Source organism: Tigriopus californicus, chromosome 11 (assembly GCF_007210705.1).
Source record: "Tigriopus californicus strain San Diego chromosome 11, Tcal_SD_v2.1, whole genome shotgun sequence".
In the NCBI taxonomy this organism is placed as follows: Eukaryota; Metazoa; Arthropoda; class Copepoda; order Harpacticoida; family Harpacticidae; genus Tigriopus; species Tigriopus californicus.
The window spans coordinates 12,121,060-12,142,802 of record NC_081450.1 but is presented as its reverse complement, the minus strand read 5'-3'; the positions used below and the strand labels follow the sequence as shown (position 1 = coordinate 12,142,802).

At 39.4% G+C, this 21,743-nt stretch overlaps 2 protein-coding genes and 1 long non-coding RNA gene across 3 annotated transcripts; 1 reads left to right on the top strand and 2 right to left on the bottom strand.

Moving 5' to 3' along the window:
- Positions 1-987: 987 nt before the first annotated feature.
- On the bottom strand, positions 988-2,680 carry LOC131890167 (Na(+)/citrate cotransporter-like). Its single transcript, XM_059239463.1, has 2 exons — positions 2,335-2,680; positions 988-2,271 (listed from the first exon to the last, which is right to left on the bottom strand). The coding sequence occupies exons 1-2, from the start codon at positions 2,678-2,680 to the stop codon at positions 1,031-1,033; spliced, it is 1,587 nt and encodes a 528-aa protein (XP_059095446.1). The 3' UTR covers positions 988-1,030.
- Positions 2,681-2,935: 255 nt separating this feature from the next.
- Positions 2,936-21,205, top strand: LOC131890166 (Na(+)/citrate cotransporter-like). Its single transcript, XM_059239462.1, has 9 exons — positions 2,936-3,198; positions 3,261-3,297; positions 6,939-7,166; positions 7,690-8,024; positions 12,878-13,034; positions 13,098-13,309; positions 16,581-16,963; positions 17,027-17,208; positions 20,789-21,205. Exons 1-9 carry the CDS (start codon positions 3,079-3,081, stop codon positions 21,064-21,066), a joined length of 1,932 nt encoding a protein of 643 aa, XP_059095445.1. The 5' UTR covers positions 2,936-3,078; the 3' UTR covers positions 21,067-21,205.
- LOC131890168 (uncharacterized) lies at positions 7,952-12,871 on the bottom strand. Its single transcript, XR_009374278.1, has 3 exons — positions 11,588-12,871; positions 11,226-11,427; positions 7,952-8,091 (listed from the first exon to the last, which is right to left on the bottom strand). It is a non-coding gene; the product is annotated as an uncharacterized LOC131890168 (long non-coding RNA).
- Positions 21,206-21,743: the final 538 nt, after the last annotated feature.

The following is a 21,743-nucleotide window of genomic DNA, read 5'->3' as shown; positions in this document are numbered from 1 at the left end:
CCATTAAGGTTATATAAGAGACATTGGTGTATTGTACAGGAAATGCGTTTTGTCAAAGTGTCATCCAATGCGGCGAAGTGACGGTATTCCCTCCTTATAAAGTGTCAAACCAAGCTTTGAAGTGGTTTGTTGTCAGACAATCTCTGCGTCCTAACGGTATCTTGTTCCACATTCTCATCGCTCGTAGTATGAACGAATTTTCTGACACGGGGAATTTGAGGTTCCCTGCTGCTCGTGAACGAGTGTTAAGTCCTGTTGAAGAGGCACGAAAAGGCCACTGTCATCTATGGCGTTTACTTTATTGATCATCTTGAATGCCTGGAGAGTGTCTCCACGATCTCTCCTTTCCTGTATGATGCTTGCACCCAATCCTTGGAGTTTCTCCTCTTATGATCCCGTTATTTCAGGCAACTTGCTCAACATGTGCTTCTGGACTCCTCTAATGAGGTTCACATCCTTTTTTTAACCTTGGGTTCCAAACTGGAGCGGCACTTTCAAGATGAGGTCGAACAGTAGCTGCGTATCTGTCAACTAGAGACTTCCTTGTTCTTAAAGAGATAGTTCTTTTCACTTGACCAAAGATTGAGTTGGCTCGTTTAACGAGGATGCATGCCTAAATCACCGTAAACTGTTACCTGTGTGGATCTGATTTCACTTGTACGGACTCCCTTTGTCGTTTGTTGCCGATGTTTAATTCAAAATAAACATTTCAAACCCCTGTATGTCATGTGCCATAGACAAAACATGAATGATTTGCTGCCATATTTTCTTAACTTCATCCCGATCAACCTGCTACATTTTTTGGATGACTTTCCCAACTTCCAGCTTCATGGTAAGCACGCAGCGTGAGAGAAAGGCTCAAAAGAGTTATATTGAACACAGGCAGTGAATTAATTTTCTTGGTGTACTTGATAAAAGGAAATGAATTGCTTGAAATGGTGTCCAGTACCAAATCCTGTGTTTTGCAAAAAATGTAGCAGAGCTCTATTACTTTTTGATGTTATTTTTTATTGAATTATTACAATACGTTTCATGACAATTTAGCCAATATTGTGGCGCAAATATTCGGATTTGTTTCCGTGCCATTGCCCAACTCGGGCGTGATATCCATATCCAGGATTAGAGGTGCATAAAACTGAATGGTGAGGAAGGTTGTGAGAACGCAAGCCAGATTTATCACGATTCCAATACAGAACATGACTTGCGTTTTAAGATTGCCCGCAGCATCAAAAGCCATGGCGTTTGGAGGCGTGGCCACAGGCAACATGAACGCATATGAGCAAGTGATGGCAGCGGGAAACGCCAAATACACTGGCGATAACCCCAAGCTGATGGACAATTGGATGAGAATTGGAAGGATTACATTGGCAGTGGCCGTGTTGGAGGTGACTTCTGTGATAAAAGAGACCAGGATGCAGATTATGATGACAAGGACCCAACTGTCAAAGACATCTCCAAGAAGGCTCAGCCTGGTACCAATCCAGTAAGAGAGACAGGATCTCTCACTGGCCTCGGCCATGGCAAATCCACCTCCCAAGAGAATGATCAAGCCCCAAGGTAGCTTTCCTTGGACTGTCTTCCAATCAAGAATGGGTTTCCACACCCCATTGGATCGAGTTTGGATGACGAAAAGGAGAATGGCCACCAAGATCACAGGAGTGGCATTACCAATCCCGATTTTCTTCCCGTTGACTTCAGTCCACGAGAAAAGATCCGCCCATCCGGGCATAAACTCGGGGCTTCGCAGAAACCACAGCAGGACCATAGCCACAAAGCAACACGTTACAGCAATTTCAGTGGCCGAGAACCTTCCAAGCTCCTGATAATGGCGCTGAAGTGACACTTGAATGGTCTCGTTTTTGGATTGCTTCTCTCTTTTCCATGGCCATGGGAGAAACACAATCTGGAGCCAAATGTACGCAATATGAAGATTCAAAACCATTCCCGGCATTGCCAAAGCAAACCAGGTGCTGAAGTTGAGGCCCGAGGCCAGATCCTCGCTCTGCTTCTCGAGAAACCCCATTAACGCGAGGTTGGGAGTGGAGCCAGTCATAGTTCCGGTTCCTCCGATGTTCGCTGAATAAGCTACTGACAGCAGCAACATTTTCCGAAACTCGCGGCTCCTTTTTGAGTCTCCGTCATCTTGAGTTTCATCCAAAACGACCAGAGCAATGGGAATCATCATGACCGTCACTGCTATACTCGATAACCACATTGAAAGGAACATGGTGGTGAGCATAAATCCATAAAGCAACGCCCTTGGGCCCGTCCCTGGAAACATCAAAGCCCAGGTTTCAGTGGCTGCCAGCCCAACAGGGCATCATCTTGCCTTACCTACACTCAACATGATTTTGAGAGCAATGCGCCGATGAAGGCCGCACTCCTCTATCGCAATGGCCACAATAAGCCCTCCCACCATCAACATGTTCACGGGTTCAAAGTAACACAGACAGACATCCGTTGTGCCAAGTACCCCCAGAAATGGGAACATGACCACGGGGACCAAGGCTGTCACAGGAAGAGGTAGAAGTTCCAACAACCAGTAGATGGCCATGGTCACCACGACATAAGCACAACGAGCTCCTTGGGGAGCTAAGTTGTAGGGTGTGAAGTCCAGGAAGGCCAGGGGGCTCAGAACGATGGGGATCAAGATAATGAGGTAGAGCTTCCATAATTTCATGTTCTAGCTAGCTGTTAGGACGACAATAGACGAAGTGAAGTAATGCAATGCAGAATCACAACACGGAGTCTTGGTGCCTGACGAAAGAAACAGGTTTATTTTCTCCACAAGACAAACCCCTCTATGTATGCGTCAAAAAGTGATTGGGCCCGGCTGAGCTGAAGTTGTACAGCATCACTTGGCTTTACTTTGAACAAACTGCTTTTATGTGTTGTTGTATACTGTACAGTGAGTGAGTGAGTGAATCGTGATGGCCTAAGCCCTCTTCCCATGCCTCACAACTACAGGTGGCCTCTGACAATCTGAGGGCTACTAAATGTACATTATACAAGGGGATTGCTTGTCATGAATCTTCATCGCATTTTGTGATCCTCTCGAGCCTGTTCGTTCAAAGCTGGATGAGGCGTGATCAGTACTGTTCAATTCGCCACACCCCAAACCCGGTTTCCTCTTCAAAGCATCCCTGTTCAGTTGACGTGAAATCCTCTGATTTTGTGTTTAGGAGACGGATTTGTTTGGTAAGCAGCCCGAGAATACTCCTTTTGTTTCCCATTGCGTATCTCCGTCTAATCTTATCTAGCGCAATTCTCGAGGGCACATGTCCGGATTGTTGGTCGGTAAGCTGTTTATTTAACTGTATGTCTTTTGATTAAGCAAGCTACAATGTTTCACGCTAAATTACCCGTTTTTTCGCAATCGTGGATAATTGAGTGGACTCAGCATTAATTGAGGAATTGAGAAAAAAGAAGCAGTGCGGTTTTTGTGGTATGAAAAATAGTGACAATTTTCATATTCTGAATACTACTAGGGAACATTTCCTATAGAAATAGGAGCAGCTTTACCGATGTGTCTCACTTCCCCAGGATATTGAGATTGAGAATAAAAATTAAGGTAAAATCAAAATGATTTGATTACGTGGTTAATCAAAAAAACAAGGAAAGTTGAGCGATCCCTCATTTGAGTTCCGGTTAAACAACAAGAATAAAGGTTGAAATCCTCAATGAAAAAGAAATGTTTTTCCACAAGCTTCGTTGCCTTTTATCATGCTAGGACCTGATTCATATTTTCGGTCTAATGCAATAGATTAAGCAAAAATTACATTTTTACCCTGTAGAAACGTTAACGTTCCATTTTGGGACCCGCTCACCGTCATTATTGTCTTTTTACATTTGATTGTAGTTTGAATTAATTTCGGTCAAATGTATTTAACTCTTGCATAGTATTGCAAAAAAAGCAAAATTCCAAATCAGAATATCCATTGAGCTAATTACTTATTTTGCCATTTGAGTGCAAGCAGTTTAAACATGAAAATACTTCTTCACTTTTCCGAGCTTTAGCTTTTTGCCTGATTATGATCATACGCTTATTCTTGAATTTTTCACCGTTGCTAAAGTTGGCTTTGTGTCTGATTTTTCCCCTTTCCTTTGAAAACTAAAAAAAATTTACAAAAGGTTTGCTCAGTATTTCTTTAACCCATACCACTTCTTTCGCTTTTGCAGCTTGTTTTTAATGATTTTTGACTGACCGCCTAGACTATCCTGCATTTTGCATAACCTCTCGAGATCACATTTATGCAGTTTCAAAATCAAATTGTCTTCATAATTGGGCAAAAATTCAAACAGATGGGTTGATAAAGGCAGTTGATACTTTTTGTTTGGCACTGACGTGTATCTGTTTGGATTTTCATTGGAATTTCTAACCGCTACAAAGAATGTAGTCATCCATGTTTTTGAAACGAAACTTTATAGTTCGTCTTTTTTGTTGTTAATTTACAAATGATATGTTGTCTACCAACGAATGTTGTGATGCTTGTTTCTGCAAAAAAATCATCAAAAATTCACCATGAAAAAGGCTGCTTTTATTTAAAGAAATCGTTAAAAGATTTCTCTAGGAACTTAGTGCCCTTTATTGCTTTACCTCAGACTCTCAGCACACCTTTTATAAGGAATGCTTGATGTACTGATTTAGTACAATAGAGAGTTATAATAAAAGTACGCGTACTTTTTTTTCAATGTTCTCTTTTATTTTTATTTACCCCCACTTTCTACTCTTTCATGATTTTGCTTATGATTCTGTTAATCAGCGGGGAAACATACTAACAATTTGCGGGCACTTTTGTTTGCAACATTCGACTAAAGCCAATCTCTTTTTAAAAAAAGGACATGTTTGAAAGGCCCTCGTTTTATCAACACCATGCAATAATTTCATGGCCTCATAGCAAACTAGAAATATTCATTCGTGTGAAGAAATTCATTTCAAATCCTGAGATTTTTAACTTACAAAAACTAACTTTAGTTACCACTCTACGTTTATCGTTTTGTCAGATTTCGTTCCATGATTGTCAATTTTCAGTCTCCATTAAGATGCAATCGATTTCTTTACTAAGAGGCAAACGGGTTTAGGACCCCTTGATTTTCTTACTAAAGTATTTTCATCACAATATGACCTTGATTCGTGATGATTTCATTAAGTATTATTTGACTGATGATCGCTTTGTCACGAAATTGGTGAGAGAAAACGGATACTGCAAAATGGGGTTCAATTGAAGACCAACACCATCGACCGTCCTTCCGAGTAAAATTAATCAGTAAGGCTGAATTAAAACGTTCTGAAAAGTAATATGGAATTGTCTCATGCGTATTTTAGGGGGGTTTAATAAAAAAAAATATTTTTTACACCATGACATGACTAAAGGTCCTAATAAAGATGATATTATCAATTCGTCTAAGTTTTACTCGAAATCTCACAAGACTTCGAAATTTTGTGCCCGTTGGTTTAGCGCATTGGAGCAAATAATTGGCTCTTTTGCTCTTCAACTTAAAGTATTATTGCATTTTTTGTGCTACTTTACATTATCAACCCAAACCGACAATGATTTCGAAAACCTGTGTCATTTCAACTTCCCTTTCCAAGTCAGCTTCCAACGATTTTTTTGCTGGATTTTACCACGAATCCTAATGATGCTCCATTTTTTCTTTGTCAAATCAGAACTTTGTTTTGAATACGAGGTTGGGTTAACACAAACCCTGGAGAACAACGTAGTATTTAAAGGACAGATTGGACATATTTTATTTTCTATAAGGGCCTCTTTGGGAATACATTAAAGGATCTGCCTTCTTACGGTGGTTAAAAAGTACAAAATGTCCCAAGAGTTTTCCAGAGAGACAAAATCGTTTTCCATTGGTTTCAAGCTATCGATGAAGAGAAAAGAGGACAAATTTATGGAACAAATTTTGCTCAGTTGGTACTTATTTGTCCCACGCTGTCATTAGAGCTTTAAGAGCTCCTCTGGAAAAGGAGCGAATTACATTGAGCTTCGATCTTTATGGGCAAATTGAGGGATTCGTTTCTTCAACATCCCTCTTCAATAAATGGAATGGTTTTACTCGTTAGTTACTTTATATAGAAATAGCAAAAGAATATTCTGGGCAAACAAAAAATTGATATACTGATTAAGTACAATAGAGAGCTTATAATAAAAGTACGCGTACCTTTTTTCAATGTTATCTTTTATTTTTGTTTAACCCCACTTTCTACTCTTTCATGATTTTGCTTTATGATTATGTCAATCGGCGGCAAAACTGGATCTTGATTAAAGATGTCTCGCAAAAATCTCAATGAAGCACATGAACTTCGCTTGTGTTATGAATGAACCATAAAAAATATTCAGAAATGCATTAGTGTTGACCTAAATAATACTTTCCGCTAGGTCATATTAAAACAGCTAAGCCGTGTATGATTCGTGCTTAAATGTGGGCTAGTTGTTCGGTTGTGAATCTAATTCTTCAGGAGCTAATTGGACAGCCAGAACACAAAAATCGTTATTGTTTGTAACGTGTAATCATTTCTTTGAGCCATTAGGTTGACGATCGCAATTATTGCATCTTTTTTTGAAACAGTTGACATGTTCAGCACATAATGAATATTAGCAGCAATGCAGAATTTCGACAAGTCGACCAAGATTCAAAGACTGTAGCAGAATCTTCAAATTCAGGTCGAACAATCCATATTGGGGAAAGAATTTTTGCATCTACGTCACTCCACTCGGTTCACTTGATGCTTATCTCAATACAGTACAACATACAATAAAGCATGTTTTGATTGTGTTGACCGTTAGATAAAGTCAGAGATTGTTATCAGGTCTGAAAAGAGTTGGATCATTAAAGCAGCACATTGCAAAGAAGATCCAAAACAGATTTCAAGCCGTTCCAATTGCGGTGCCGCAGTGATTCCAGTTATTATCGTTGCTCTTTTTTAGGAACAACAATCAGAACAACGATGGTGATCTGGAAGTACCTAAAAAACTTCTGGAAGACATTCGTGATCCTCTTGCTCCCTTTGGTTCTTCTTCCTTTGCCTGTTTTGGTACCATCAACAATTGGACGATGTGGATACGTGGTGATAATCATGGCTGGTTATTGGGTGACCGAGGCCTTACCACTCCCAGTAACCTCTCTTATACCCATTGTCTTATTTCCATTCCTAGGTAAATCTTAGGAGCCACTCATTCACTTGTTCCAACTCAACATCATTGAATCCATTTTCCCTAGGCTATAACTAATACATTAGAAAATTAAAACCATGTTTCTAATTGCCATTAAATATCCATCTATTTGTTTGAGGTACAGATGAATTAAAATAACTTCAATATACAAGTTACACGTACAATCTAACACTTTATTTCATGCTATGGGGGCCTTTTGGCACGCAAAATTTGCCACTACTCTTATATAAGCAGTACATACGCTAATTGCACACAAATCCATATCCTGACGATACTGTACATATGACATCCTGCATCTTGAAATAGGCTCTCTAATACGTAAAAGATCATCAGTTTACATGACAGCAAAACATATGTTACTGTACTTTGAATTTAAGTAATTGGAGACCATTATTATTGTTAATATAATACATAACGCTTAACCGTTCAAGTCTAATGGCTATTCGTTGTTTTAAAACTCTAGCTGGAGAGTAATCAACACAGATCTGTTTACCTCTTCTTTCAGGGATCATGTCCACCAATGACACGGCCATTTTTTACCTCAATTCCACCAATTTCATGTTCATCGGGGGTCTCATCATGGCCATCGCCATCGAGAAATCGGGCCTGCACGAGCGTTTGGCCTTGAAGGTCCTGACCTTGACTGGTTCTAACATCCGATTCGTCATGTTCGGCTTCATGGCCACCACAGCCTTTCTTTCCATGTGGATCTCGAACACGGCAGCCACGGCCATGATGCTGCCCATCATTGACGCGGTGGTCGTGGCTGCTCTCACCTCAGAGGCTAATGATGACTTTGAGCTTCATACCGGACTTGAGGATGTGTACCAGGACAAGAGGGTGAGTTAGATCAACTCCACAGGTTCTTCAATAGGGATCTTATTAAGAGAAATCTCTCACGATTTGACTAAGAATATAAAAAGCAGGTTGTCAAGTGTTTTTTATACACAGAGCAAATCGCGTGATTTGTGAACCAATAAAGAGTAATAGCAGATGATAAAGTAGAGATTTGAAATCGACTTAGATCACTATGGGCTATCTTTTAATTCTGGCAGGTTGGGAGTTACCAAGGTAAAAATGTCCAAATTTAACTTGCTGTTATAATCCACATGTAAAAATCAACACGTCGTGGAACACTTCTGACCGGCTAAAGTCAATTCTGCGATCCATAGTCCTATGAGATGGATACATTTGAAGAAACCTAAAGAATAGCTTGAACTCGATAATTGATACCGTAAATCAATTTGGCAAGTTGTGTACGAATAGTTTCACGACTGTATTGATTTCATTCCCCTTCTTGGTTTCATATTCTGCACAACTTCATCTCTTGTTCTGATTTAGGCAAGGTACATCACGGACTTCTAGAAATATGGACTGCAAACGAGCTTCCCTGCAAATCGGCCTGCTCTTGTTCATAACCACTCTGAGCCACTTTTCGAATTAAAGTAATAAAATAAGAAACCTAGATCTCTTCAATTAACGGTAGGTCAACTTTATAGCATTTACATCCAAAGTCGATCGTTTCAAAGTTATGTTGTTAAAAGCTTATGTAGCTGACCAAGAGCAGGCCGAAAATTCAAATAGTTTTATGTAGTGTTTACTACATAACTTTGAACAAGTCTCCTGAGTTCCCTAAGCATAGGTTTGGGCTCCAACTTGGCTGAGTTCATCTATTCAACAAGATCTTGTGGTCGTATGAATTGCGCATTTGAAATAAGATGAGCGGGTTTGGAGATAGGATATTTTTGCTTGCGTTTGCAGTCCATATCTCTAAAAGTCCGTGGGTACATTAAGCAAAATACTGGGGGGGTCAACATTCCGTCTTTGAGTCTTTTAACTCTCATATTATTGATCTTATTAAGATATGACCGACACCACTGGAGAATGCATACTTTGTTTTACAATCGGCAAATATCCAAACCTTTCTTCTTACAAACCTTAGTAATCTTAAAAACCACCCTCTAGTGATCACAATAGTAATTCTAAAGGCATGTGAATATCACTCACTTAGAAATTTAATATCTAGCTTTCAAGTGGCTGTGCTTATTTGCTTATGACCCAAATTGTACCCGTAGCCCGGATTTTAGTTATTTACGTCATTTTCGTTCCATACGAATGACCCTCAAGAGCAAAAAGGTCAAAGTCTATTGCAACCATGCACTCATCAAGACATTGCACAGGGCTGAGAAAAGTGGCTCACAGATCACCAAGTCTGTAAGGTCTGCCATGTCAATGAGGTCAATAAAGGTTAAAAGTTAAAAGATATAATCGGAAAAGAGTGGAATAGGAATTTTAACGAACACCGCAATAGCCCTGAAAACAAGCCTTTCGACCAACTAGGACTAGAAATGATTTATACATTTTGATTAAACAGGGGTACTTGCTGTAGTCCTGCAAGTTCAAATGGCTCGTTTTTCACCGATTCGTTCGCGAAATGTGCCCTAGCTCAAATTGCAAGACTTTTTGAATCGGTTTTCATAATTGAACAAACGCCTTCATCCTTTTTGAAGTTAACAAGACTCAGAAGGATAATTCAAAATGAGATTTGAAGTCTCTTTAAATATTGTAATAAAGGGTCTTGAAAGCTGCATTCGGCAACACTCATTCGTTTGCAATCCAAGCAGAAAATATTTGAAGAATATATTCCCAAATTTGGATTATTTCTTTAAAAACATGGGCAAACTGGGCAAAACTAGAATATTCATAAAATATTTTTTGAACGGAATAGTTTTATAAAATGCTCATAGAATAAACAAGGTGTGCCATTAGTGACGAGGAACAAATCTTTCAAGAAAATTTGTTCTTCCTTTCGAATTTTTTGAGAGGCCTTAACTACTGACACCCTTCAATGCTTGTCATAGGAGCACTCTTAAATGCCATCTTACCATTAGAAACCGGAAGAAAGGATCTAGAATATACTACTACTACTATAGGTTTTCCGTGTTAGCGGGCCTCGAAAAAAATATGACCTTAAGTCATCAACTTGTTTTCACTTTTAGAGATTTTCAGCCGTTTGGTCATTTGGGTCCGCATCTGTTTCCTTCTTAGCTTTTTTTTTATTTCTTTAGCTGGACTTTTTTAATCTATTTTGGTGCAGCATTATCAGTTGAAGAATAAAGACCCAAGCCAGAGGGTTTATAGCATTGCGCTATATCAAATTGAACAAACTATTTCGGTTTGGGAAAGTCAGCAAAAAAGGGAGCTGCAGTTCAGCTAGCCATACCTGCCATCATAAGTTTAATCCAAACAAAAACTAAAACCATTCTGTGACCACAAGCGCCCTAGGCAGCAGCACTTGGATACAGTAGAGAATCAATTGGGTACAATCACATCCGTATCAATTAAAAAAGTGTTCTAATGTCAAGAAGCATTGCAAGAAAGAAACCTTTCATTTCTTATATTATATAGAGTTCAAAGCAAGAAGGCCTCACCTTCGTTAAAAAAAAACCCATGGTCACACAAAAAGAACGATGTCAACAAAATAGTTATCAATTCTTTTCTTCCGGTTCTAGATGCTATTGAACTCAATTGTCTAGACTTAAATTGGTCCAGGCTTGACAAAATGGGTTATTACTCACACCAACCTCCACCCGCCCTCATTATCATCTTATGCAAATTTGTCTTTGGAGATCCTTAACCTTTTTGTCGGCAATGATCCCTTTGATGAAACGAGAAGTTTGGTCGTCGCGTGATCCGTAACAAGATTGAAATTTCATTGAAAAAGTGCATTTTCGTTTCGGGCGTTACATTTTCTTTGCATGCAAGAATCTTTCAGCACATTTTCAACAGATCAATTGGGAGTGGCATATATGTCAAGTGCATATAAGTGTGATCCCAGGATCTGAAATTTTGTGTATTTTAGGTTGATATCAAGCAATGATCTCAAAACGATCTTCAACATTTAAAGACGTTTTGTCATGAGTTTTGACCTTCAAAGTAATATGCACAAACATTTGGTGACATATATATTTGTGCGGGGAATATAGGCCACACATTATACATAGGTGTGGTCGAGAAACTCACAAATCTGAAAGCCCTTACCTGCGTATGATATGGTCTGAAACATATTTTCAAATCAAAACATGGTAGTTCATCGTTTTGAAGAAGTCACCCAAGTATTGCCAATATTTGTTGGACATGTTTGGAGTATACACAATAACTGGCGCACATTTCTCAATGATGGGTAGATTAAGACAGCCTTTCTTGATATTGTTGACAACGCCAAAAATTGTGGCCGGAGAAACTGCAGATAATAAAAACAATGAATGAATAATTAATAATCAATTTAATGAATTAAAACAATGATTACTTTTTGTGATACTCTCAAAACTGCTCGTCAGAAATAGATAGGACGTGAATCCCATCTTCAAAAATGGCATATCTATCAACGAATGAAGTCTTACTGTTTCTTTTTGGCCTCGTTTAAGAGCCGCCAGATGTGTGTCTTTGAGAAGCCCCAATTATGCAACGCCCAGTTTGTTCAACCATGAACCTCTGGAATAGGACGTGGATCTAAGGGCTGAGAATGAACAAGTCGGAATTGAGGGAGTGTACACATAGCGGTCTTCATCAAATGTGATTGGACCCACGTCGCTATAACGATTTATTTCCAAAGCCCACTGGGACCATAGACTATGGTATCTCAATTTTCAGCTCAATCAAACCACTAGACCAAAAGATGTGCTCTCTCATATCTCACTACACGGGTGTTCAAAAAGCCCTATCAAGTTTCCCGAGATATGTCCAAATTTATATTGGCATTTTTCTACCTCGCAAATCATGAGAAACAAAATCAATTTCGTTTTTTTATTGAAAATCTGTATCAATTTTTTGGGCAGTTGAGTTAAGATATAACCGGCGCATTTTAGAGCTAAAAACATTAAAAATTGCACCGTTAAATCCGATGTAACTAAGAATCGATTCCGTGGATCCGATCATGATTTCTAAGTTTATGCTAACTAAGTGTGTTCTCAATATTCATTGAATAGGTTTTTTGAAAGTTTAGTGTTTACATTGTGTTTATGCATGTAAGTTATTCATGTAGGCTAGAACTAGAATTCCATAAAGCAATCAAATCAAAGTTGTTCCTTATGATTTGTGAGCTGAAAAAATGCTAAGATGTGTTGAGGTATGTCTGTTAAAACTTTAAAGGGCATTTTAACCATTGTGGCTACTAGACAACTCAACTCAGAATGAATGAGCTAGCTCCCCTGTGGTAATTGATCATCAGAGGGCTGTTAAACCATTATTTTGTGTTCTTTTATGTACTAGACTTTTGGTGAGCGTAATTTTTGATCCAGCATTTCGATCGAGCAAGAAATACTTAATTGTAGGGAACAGAGACGAGTTTCCCAAGAAGAAAAATGCTCTGTAATGTATCGAATCTGCTTATTTCCAACCCAGTGTCCCCAGTCCATATTCCTGCGGTTCACAGTTCAACCAAAGCAAAATAAGTACTCACCATATGATAAACGTTGCGGTGCTCATTTTTAAACTTGTGGCAAAATGTTAAAAAGATTAGATAGAGACTTCAAGGGTTATTAATATCGTGCTAGGTTAGATTGGGTTAGGTATGGTTAGGTTAGATTGGGTTTAGTTAGGTTAAGTTCAAAAAAAATTGGCACCGCCAACTAATACTGAAGGTGGAGAATAACGTTTACCCTCACCATAATGTCAATTCCTTAATTGAATAGGATCAAAAATCCAGTCGAGACCTAAGACGAACCAAAAACATGCTCAATCTATCCATCATGTATTCGGCCAACATTGGGGGCACTGGAACGGTCACCGGATCCCCGTCCAACCTTGTTGTGTACGGAGTGGTCGAGACGATCTTTGGAAAAGATACCGGTAAGCACAGCCATTTCGTGTCAATCTATGCAGTCTATGCGATTACCAAGACATTCAATTTAGGACTGAATTTCGCCACTTGGATGGCGACTTCGGTGCCCGCCATGGTTATTAACATCATAATTGCTTGGGCGTGGCTACAGATTGTCTACCTACCCACAATGTCGTGTCGAAAATCCTCACAACTCACCCCAATCACCTCCGCTAATCAGGGTGAAAGTAGCAAAAATGGTCAATCGACACAAGAGAGCAAGAGAGTTCAGCAAGTGATAAGGAAACCAAATCGGCGAACTCAATCAGCATATCATTTCCGTAACATTTTCCCATTTGGGTTTACCCATCCAACTCAAAAAGGCAATCCATATTTGGTTATCGCCCATAAGCTTCGCTTGATTCATGATGAAATTGAACCTCCAATCGATCGACTCCTTCAGATGTCTCATCTCGAGGAGTCGAACTCATGAGAAATCGAGCGGAGCACATGGTCTGTTTTTACTTAACCTGACTTAACTGTGGTCATTCGAAGAGGACCCAGAAGCAATGAAACAACTGGTAGATGAGCCTTTTTTGGTATTTCGTCTTTGTGCGGTCCGTGTCCAAAGCCATTCAAAAGTAATTTGGTGGCATTTGATATCTCTGTCGCCAATCTTTGTGCAAGGAACTGCATGGGGCAAAGTTCGGTTATATTACCCACCACCATAAATCCGCCAAGGGTTGCTAGTTTGATGGCAGGAAGCTATCTTGGTTTCACGCATTTGAGCAAACTTCATCACCAAATAGGAATGATGACAAGAAAAATGGAAGAATGTGCAAGCATTAACCCTACCGAAGGGAACTATTGTAAATGATTGCTCATGAGAATAGTGTCATGACATTTTGAAACCTTTCATAACACTTGCCCATTTTCATGTTCCCGACCTAAAAAGTTTGCTTTGAATCGGGTGTACTTTACCTCCATGGTGGCTCTTCCTCAGTATATATTATCGATAGATCATTTGTTACAACTAGGCCATTACTTTCCAAAATATTAAAATCTGGTTCATTTTAAACGAGGAAAATTATGTTACACTCTTATGAGGAAGAGAATATCTATTTAGCTACATTTTTTCTGTCAAGTCAATCCGCATTATGTAAAAAAATGCGTATATAGATATCGTACTCAAAGGAAGATCAAATAACTGTAGGAAAGAAATATTAGTATTGACGAAAACGCGTACATCGGCTGTTAATGTAATGCGCGCAAAATAATCGTACATTTTTTGTTCCAAAATCGAACTCTGGTGGCCAAAATATCCAACTATAATTGTCAATTTATCTCATTCTTGCCCTCTTTGATTAGCGATTGATAAATCAGAATGTAATCTCAAATCATGTTCACAAAGGAAGTGATCTTTATGATATTTGATTCTATTGAAGACACTTGTCTTGCGATTTCGACGAATTCTGGCAAATTCCCAGAATATGAACACATTGCGAGAGCAATCAATCGTCTTCCGCAATTTACACTCGGCTTCCAAAGCACCCCTCTCAACTTGAAATGGAGCGTCAAATCAAATTACCAGGATTTCTGCCACCTCAGTCAACGAGGATCTAGGATCTAGGATTGGGAATGAGTGAGTGAGTGATTCGCTTTGGGTTCTTCGTGCACCTTGAATTACTCAAACCACTTTAGTGGGGAGAATACGAGAACGGATGTGTGTTCTAACCCAAGTTCCGCTTCCTAAAGCGTGCCATAAAGTACTACTCGTGTATTGACAAGTTGGAGGAAAACTGAAGTTTGGACAAGATTAGAGCATCAGATCGTCAATGGGCCAGGGGATTAGTTTCGAGGAGCACGTGGCTCTTTTGTTTTGGGTGACAGGACTTAAATAGTGTTTGGAGGCCTGAATCACTCCTGTTTCCTTATCTTGATACAACCCAGGACATTCATTGTATTTCTATTCTTTTGTGAAATAATCTTCAATTTTCATTACAAACAAAGCACACCTTTCTTAAGCACTGATTATACTTTCGATAGGAATTAGAGTTGATTCTGGTCATATGCATGACACAAAAAGACAAGTCATTCGTTTATTGCAACCAAAGGTCATGTCGGCAATTTAGCATGAATGTGTGAAAACATGAAACAAAACGGATAAAAGAATATCATCTTTCCAAATAAAAGAAATATTTCTCTGAGGATGTGTCAATGTTTCATAAAAGACATTCATTTTACTTGACAAGGTGGCCAGAAGTAAAAAAAGAATCAATCAAACGTTCAAATCAATTTTTTACGCCTTAATTTAGCATGAACAGATTATACCTAAATTTTATTTTCCCCTATTTAAGTGACATGTGAAACTGTGATCGAGTTGGTCATAGTTTGAAGGCTGTGGTGGTCCCAAGTGAAGGGTACATCAAATGAGACGCTCAAAACTTCTTAGTTGGATTTATCTTTAATCACTTTTTTTAGTATGAAATTACCACTGCTATTGGTCTGCGAGATACCCAATTCATTTACAGCCGTTCTTTCCGGCCACCCTGTTCATATGAATTAAACATGTGAAAGCATTTCAAATAATATCTTTAACAACTTGTGCTTAAGGGAACAATTGTGCAATGTCGGACTCTCTTGAACCCCCCTTGACCTTTTTCAGGAATAGGGTAGATTAGGCACGCCTGGTTTAAATGACAAGATAGCTGGGAAAAAATCCCAATCCTACATGAGGGCACTTTTTGAAGTATGGAACAAAGAAGGGACAACTTGGCAGCACTAGCCTGCTTTTGCATAGGTCATGAATTACTTCAAACGCCATTTTTAAGGTCAGCTCGGATGTTTGTGTTTGGTTTGGTTTTCCACGGGCATATTTTCTGCCAACAAATTTGAATTGGCAAACCGGGTAAGCTCTTGAATGCGCTTTCAGCTCATTAAGAATTTGTCTAAATCTGACCAAAAATTGAACCATGCAGGAGCTCAAGAGAGAAGAGAAAACTTAATAGCTTCAACTATCCTTGAGCACCTCTACAATCACTAGAATTGACTCTTAAATCTGGTATACGTAGGCTAGCAATTTGGTAGGTACTTCTGGGTCGAGTCTTTTGGGAGGATGGTCGATTAAATGCGTAGTTTCATGTGTGGCAGGGGCTCAAAACCATTGACGTTGACGTAAGATGTTACCAACTCAAATCAAGGGTACAAAAATGCAATCCCACGGATTTTTTTTTTCAAGTTTGCAACAAAAAAAATGCCAAGGGACGACCCAAAACAAAACTTAAAAAAGGACAACCTTTAGTATCTAAGAATTTATTTTAAAATATTCTAGGTGCTTTCACGAACAAGACGTTTATTCTAACAACGTTGTTCCTGTTGGTTGTCTGCTTTTAAGAAAATACCCCCATGGTTTTATTATCATGTTCTTTAGCATTCCACATCTTTTGTGGGCCACCCGGTAGAAATGAGATAACAATAGATGTGCGGAGTCAGCACTATATGCTCGACTTTACCTAGACTCTTTCAAAGGATGCCTGGAACAGATAATGGGAAATGATATGCTGATTTGTCTCAGGGCTCGTTATCAAGAGTTGGGCCCTATCTCTTGGCGGGAAATTCAAGTGGCCGTTCTATTCGTGGTCCTGATAGTGGCTTGGATCTCTCGGAGTCCCCGGTTTGTTCCCGGTTGGGCTTCCCTCTTGAATCTCAGGGATGCCACGGGAAATTTGACCTCAGTCACCGACTCCACAGTGGTCATATTAGCCGTCTTAATCTTGTTTGTATTGCCTGCATATCCAAGATGCGACCCAAGGAAAAATTTCCAAACCTCGGGAGCACTCATCTCCTGGAGCGATGTTCAAAATGAACTCCAATGGGGCGTAATCATTCTGGCGGGAGGAGGTTTTGCAATGGCAGAAGGAGCCAAAAGATCTTGTCTTTCCTATTGGATCGGATCCAGGTAAGGACACTTTATCTGATTAGCTAATAATCCATGGCAAAAAATCTTTATTCCTCAATTTAGCTTGAAAGTGTTGGATGCGTTGTCCCCTGTATTAGTGGTGATTACCATTTCTACCATCACGGCTTTTCTGACGGAGTTCATGTCCAACACTGCCACGGCTAATCTCATCATGCCTGTTTTGGCTCAACTGGCCGTGGAACTTCAAATCAACCCGTTACTCCTCATGCTGTCAGCCGGATTTGGTAAGAGAACTTCCGTAGTTGATCCTTTTTTGAGTAGTTTTTCTTCAAAGTTCAACGGAAACGAGCCGAACCCAAACGGAATCGGAAACATGCTCGAATGGGGAAGGGAGAAGGTAGTGTCGTAAGTACAAGCAATTCCTTTGAAGATATATGGTGGCTAATTTCCCCCATATCTAGTACTTCAGATAGTCGAATGAACCACTTCAAATTCTAGAGCTTCAACTGCGTCAAGATTTATCTTTAGTAGCAACCTTCACTCACTGTTCTAAAGTGATTCATTGATTCACGAAAAGCAAGAGTTGGTTGGTAATGTACCGGTATAAGAATTGGGTTAGTCACGGTATTGTTCAAAATGAGGATTGTGTTCACAACTAAGCACTTATACATTAAATCTACGAGGTCTTGCATCGTTGGAAGAGTTTATAGTTTGACAATTCCAGGGATGCTAAGGGCAAGAAATTTGAGAACCCGTGACATGGAAACCTAAACTGACGGGTGCATGTCGTGGACGAATGCATTGTGGGTTGGGTGTGTTGGACCGAAGCTAATTTCCGTTTTTTTGTGTGTCCAATTATTTGGAACCAAAACATGAGCATTTGAACCTCATGGTTTATAATCGTTATCGAGAATGTAATCCGTGTGTTAACTGATCCATCAACACATTAGAGTTGGTGAGTTTGTCTGACCGTTGGATGTAAAGTTGATTCGGGTTGGAACTATGACTTTCCCTTCTTACGACAGGTTTTTGCACAAGTACATCAGACCACTGACTTCTAGAGATGTGGACTGCGAACGAAAGCAAATATTTCTTATCTCCTAAACCTTCCACTGTATTCCAAATAAGGGCTTAATACGACCACAAGATCTTATTAAATAGATCAACTAGGCCAAGTTTGAGTCCAAAACTACCAGTATGCTTAGGGAACTCAGAAGATATGTCCAAAGTTATGTATCATAAAGTTCGAATTTTCGGCCTGCTCTTGTTCAGCTACCCAAGCTTTTGACAATATAACTTTGAAACGAACCCCTCTACAAGTAAATGATATAAAATTACATGCCTTTAATTAAGGAGATTTACATTTCTTATTTTACTACTTTAATTCGAAAAAGGTCTTAGAGTTGCTATGACCAAGAACAGGCCGACTTGGCGGGAAGCCCACAGTCCATATTTTCAGAAGTCCGTGATCAGACCCACCATTAGTTAGCTTCTTTTTCGCATGATTCAGCACTCAAAATGTTATTTTCTTTACTCCTCAACCCCTTTTCAAACCAAAATGATCAGTCTCAGTCAGTTAGGGGCTCTTTCTGATCCTCACTGAGCCCAATACATACATACATACTACTTCTCAGCTTAAGAAAAGATGGCAAGGTTCACTTATGGTGGATGCTCGCTCCTTCCGGGCATTGTTCCAATCCAACACCGTACCTAGCATTGATTTTATTTCTACTTATCACTACTCTGATGAGTCGACGATAGATCGCAAACTTTAGGCGCTCGAGATGTTTCCTTTCAACTACGAAAAATGTCCTTTTGTCCTGTAGTTCAGACCAGGATCAGATGGCTCCTCTAAACTTGCTGGTTTTGGATAGGTTGGTGATGGCACTACTGAGCATTCTATCTAGCCCTATCATACATTTTCCAAGTGACCTTGAGCCGCGCAACAAACACGTTGTACCCAAAAATCACGGATTGATCAATATTTTTGTCCATCGGCATTTCAAGCGTTGTCTCAGCAAAAACACGAGACTCAATGACTTTACTCAGGGCGTCGTAGATATTCAAAAGTGGACAGGAAACAGTTTCCAAGTGAGAAAGACATTCCAAAATGTACCTGGTGTATCCGAGTCAGTGTACTTTGGGTTAATTTATGCGCCCATATAGACCGACACATGTGAAGAATGGCTTTGTGGTGTTCTACACCCGAACCTGGTGAGTGTATTTGGCCTCATCTTTCGCTCTGAGCTTCGTGCGCTTTGAGCTCTAAGCACGAAAAAATCCATAAAAATGTCAGAATAATGCATGGGATCGTGCATCAGATCTTTGATGATATATACTGGTTAAAGCTCTTTTTACCAGTTGTTGAGAGCTGCCATTTAGAAATTATTGTCAGCATCCATTTCAAGCTAATCGTCGCGTCGCCTTAATCGAAATCCAATAAAATTAATTTTCAGAGTTACCGGATAAATATGGTTCATGTACACTAATAATGTAAATGATTTCCCGTTTTAGTGATGGATACAATTAAAGGAAACCTTCTAGTGATATTGTGCAATGAACGTGATTTTTTAAAGAGAAATAGATCTAACAACGTTCATTGAGGAGATTCGACATCTCACAAATGCTATATGGTTCAAATGTAGGTGTTATAATTTTGAAAGCTTTCACTGATTAACCAAGGTGGGTAATCCCTGGCAGTCTAACTGATCGAAATTGCCAATCGATTGCAAGGAAGATTTTCAAGTTATCATTTTTTTTTCAAATATTTGATCAATGGAAGGCTAAATCATAAACAACCAGAGGGTTTTTCGAAAAGTCTTTGGCTATATCAGTCTATTTCAAGCGTTTTTTGTCTTATGACACCAAAGGGTAAGATAACTTAGGTCAAAAATCCACGAAATTTTGAGACCAAAACGCCTTGAAATATACTTTTAACAAGGGATGATAAACAATTGAGCAATTTTCAAGCAGTGTTAATACGTTCCAGGTTTTAAGATACCTTGCTCTTGGGGTAGCTTGTTTATGGCAATTTTTTGCTTTAAAGATGTTTCTTTCTACACCATCAAATTCATTTATCTACCTTCTTTTTGGGCGGGCACCTATAGTAGGGGACCAACAACCGGGGCGAGCACGTTTAAAAAGGGCCATGCTTTACTCCCCACATAATTTGGCAAAGGGCCGCTTAGGATTGAGTTCAGGTCTTCATATTTCTAGGGTTTTACATATTGTTGCAAGTTGGTCAGGTTAGTAATGATACAAAGTAGTCCCTTTGTGTTCGCGCTTGGTCCGTTTTACTAGAACTGCACCCTCTTTCTAAAGATATGATTTGTAGAATAGGTCACGAACTTGGAAAAATATGGATTGTGAAGGAGTGCTCAGACAAATTGGCTTGCTCTGGGTCAGAGCATCCCTGAGCATCTTTTCAAAACATACGAACAAAATTAGAAACCCAGATCTTTTCAATTGAAGGCAGATTTTTTTATATATATACTATTTACTCGTACAGGGGTTTGTTTCAAAGTTATGTTGTCAAAACTTCTGTAGCTGACCAATTGCGTGCCGAAAATTCGAATTTTATGTAGTGATTACAATACTACATAGCTTTGGTCACGTCTTCTGAGTACCCTAAGCATGGTTTTGGGCTCAAATTTGCCCATGTTCATCCATTCAACAAAGTGTTGTGATCCTAGGAAGTCACAATTTTGAATAAAGTTGACGGTTCATCAAATAAAAATGTTTACTTCCGTCCGCAGTATGTACAAATACCTACATAGATATATGTGAATAGACGAACCTTCATTTGAGTTTCATTACTCTAATGCATATATAACTCTACAAAGCTTCTGTTCCCTTTTTTTTCAGCTTGCTGCTACGCGTTCATGTTGCCAGTTGCCACTCCTCCCAATGCCATTATCTACTCGTCTTCCACCATATCCTTGCAGCGGATGCTTCTCATGGGCTTGGTCATGAACGTGGTCACTCTGAGCGTGTCCCTAATTTCTATTCACACGTTGGGCAATGCCGTTCTCAATCTGAACACCTTCCCCATTTGGGCCAATTCGACCAATAATGACATGGCTATCACGGATAACGCAACCGACATCTGCATGGCCATGGTCGAGGAAATGGCCAAGCTATGACGGCGAAAAGTGACCATAATGATTATTGTTCATCGATTATTTTACACCTCACTGACTTTGTTGTATTACATCTGAGGTCTGATACGTTCAAGCTTCCCTGTTTTTAAATGAGATAATAAACAATGTACCGATATCTCAATTACCCTGCATTACAGAAGTCTACTTTAGTACGCACGTTGGAGTCGAAAAAAACGTTCCAGACGCTGATGAGGTTGTTGTTGTTCATTATTTAGTTGCAAATATCCCTCGTGACTTCATGAATTGGTTATCAGGTTGTTAGTTTATTGAGCCCATGACATTACCACAATTATTTGGAAGCACATGGGGCGACCGTTTGCGAACCTAAACGACATATTTCCATTCCGAAACCGGAAGTTTTTCAAGAGCCGCTTTGAATCCTGAATACCACTTGGCATCGTTGCTCTATTGATCAGACGCAAGTATGGACGTCAACTAACTAAGGACCAGATCCTAGTTGACCCTACCTACAATGCGCATTTGTGAGAAGAATTTAGTACGTCAATTTTCATAAAAATGGCAAACTCTCAGGCTCACTGACTCTGAATCAGCATGGCTAAAGCTTATGATTGACATTATGCACAGTATATTCCTTGAAGGTTGGCTTGAAATTCATGATTTTATATCGATGGTAACAGCAACCATGAAAGAAATATGGA

What these genes read in the sequence shown, in the direction of transcription:
- LOC131890167 (XM_059239463.1), bottom strand. Translation starts at nt 2,680, where the DNA reads ATGAAATTATGGAAGCTCTACCTCATTATCTTGATCCCCATCGTTCTG. An exon ending in CAAAATCATGTTGAGTGTAG is followed by an intron (nt 2,272 to 2,334) that starts GTAAGGCAAGAT and finishes TGATGTTTCCAG; the next exon opens with GGACGGGCCCAAGGGCGTTG.
- LOC131890166 (XM_059239462.1), top strand. Translation starts at nt 3,079, where the DNA reads ATGAGGCGTGATCAGTACTGTTCAATTCGCCACACCCCAAACCCGGTT. An exon ending in TTAGGAGACGGATTTGTTTG is followed by an intron (nt 3,199 to 3,260) that starts GTAAGCAGCCCG and finishes AATCTTATCTAG; the next exon opens with CGCAATTCTCGAGGGCACAT. An exon ending in GATCTTTGGAAAAGATACCG is followed by an intron (nt 13,035 to 13,097) that starts GTAAGCACAGCC and finishes CATTCAATTTAG; the next exon opens with GACTGAATTTCGCCACTTGG.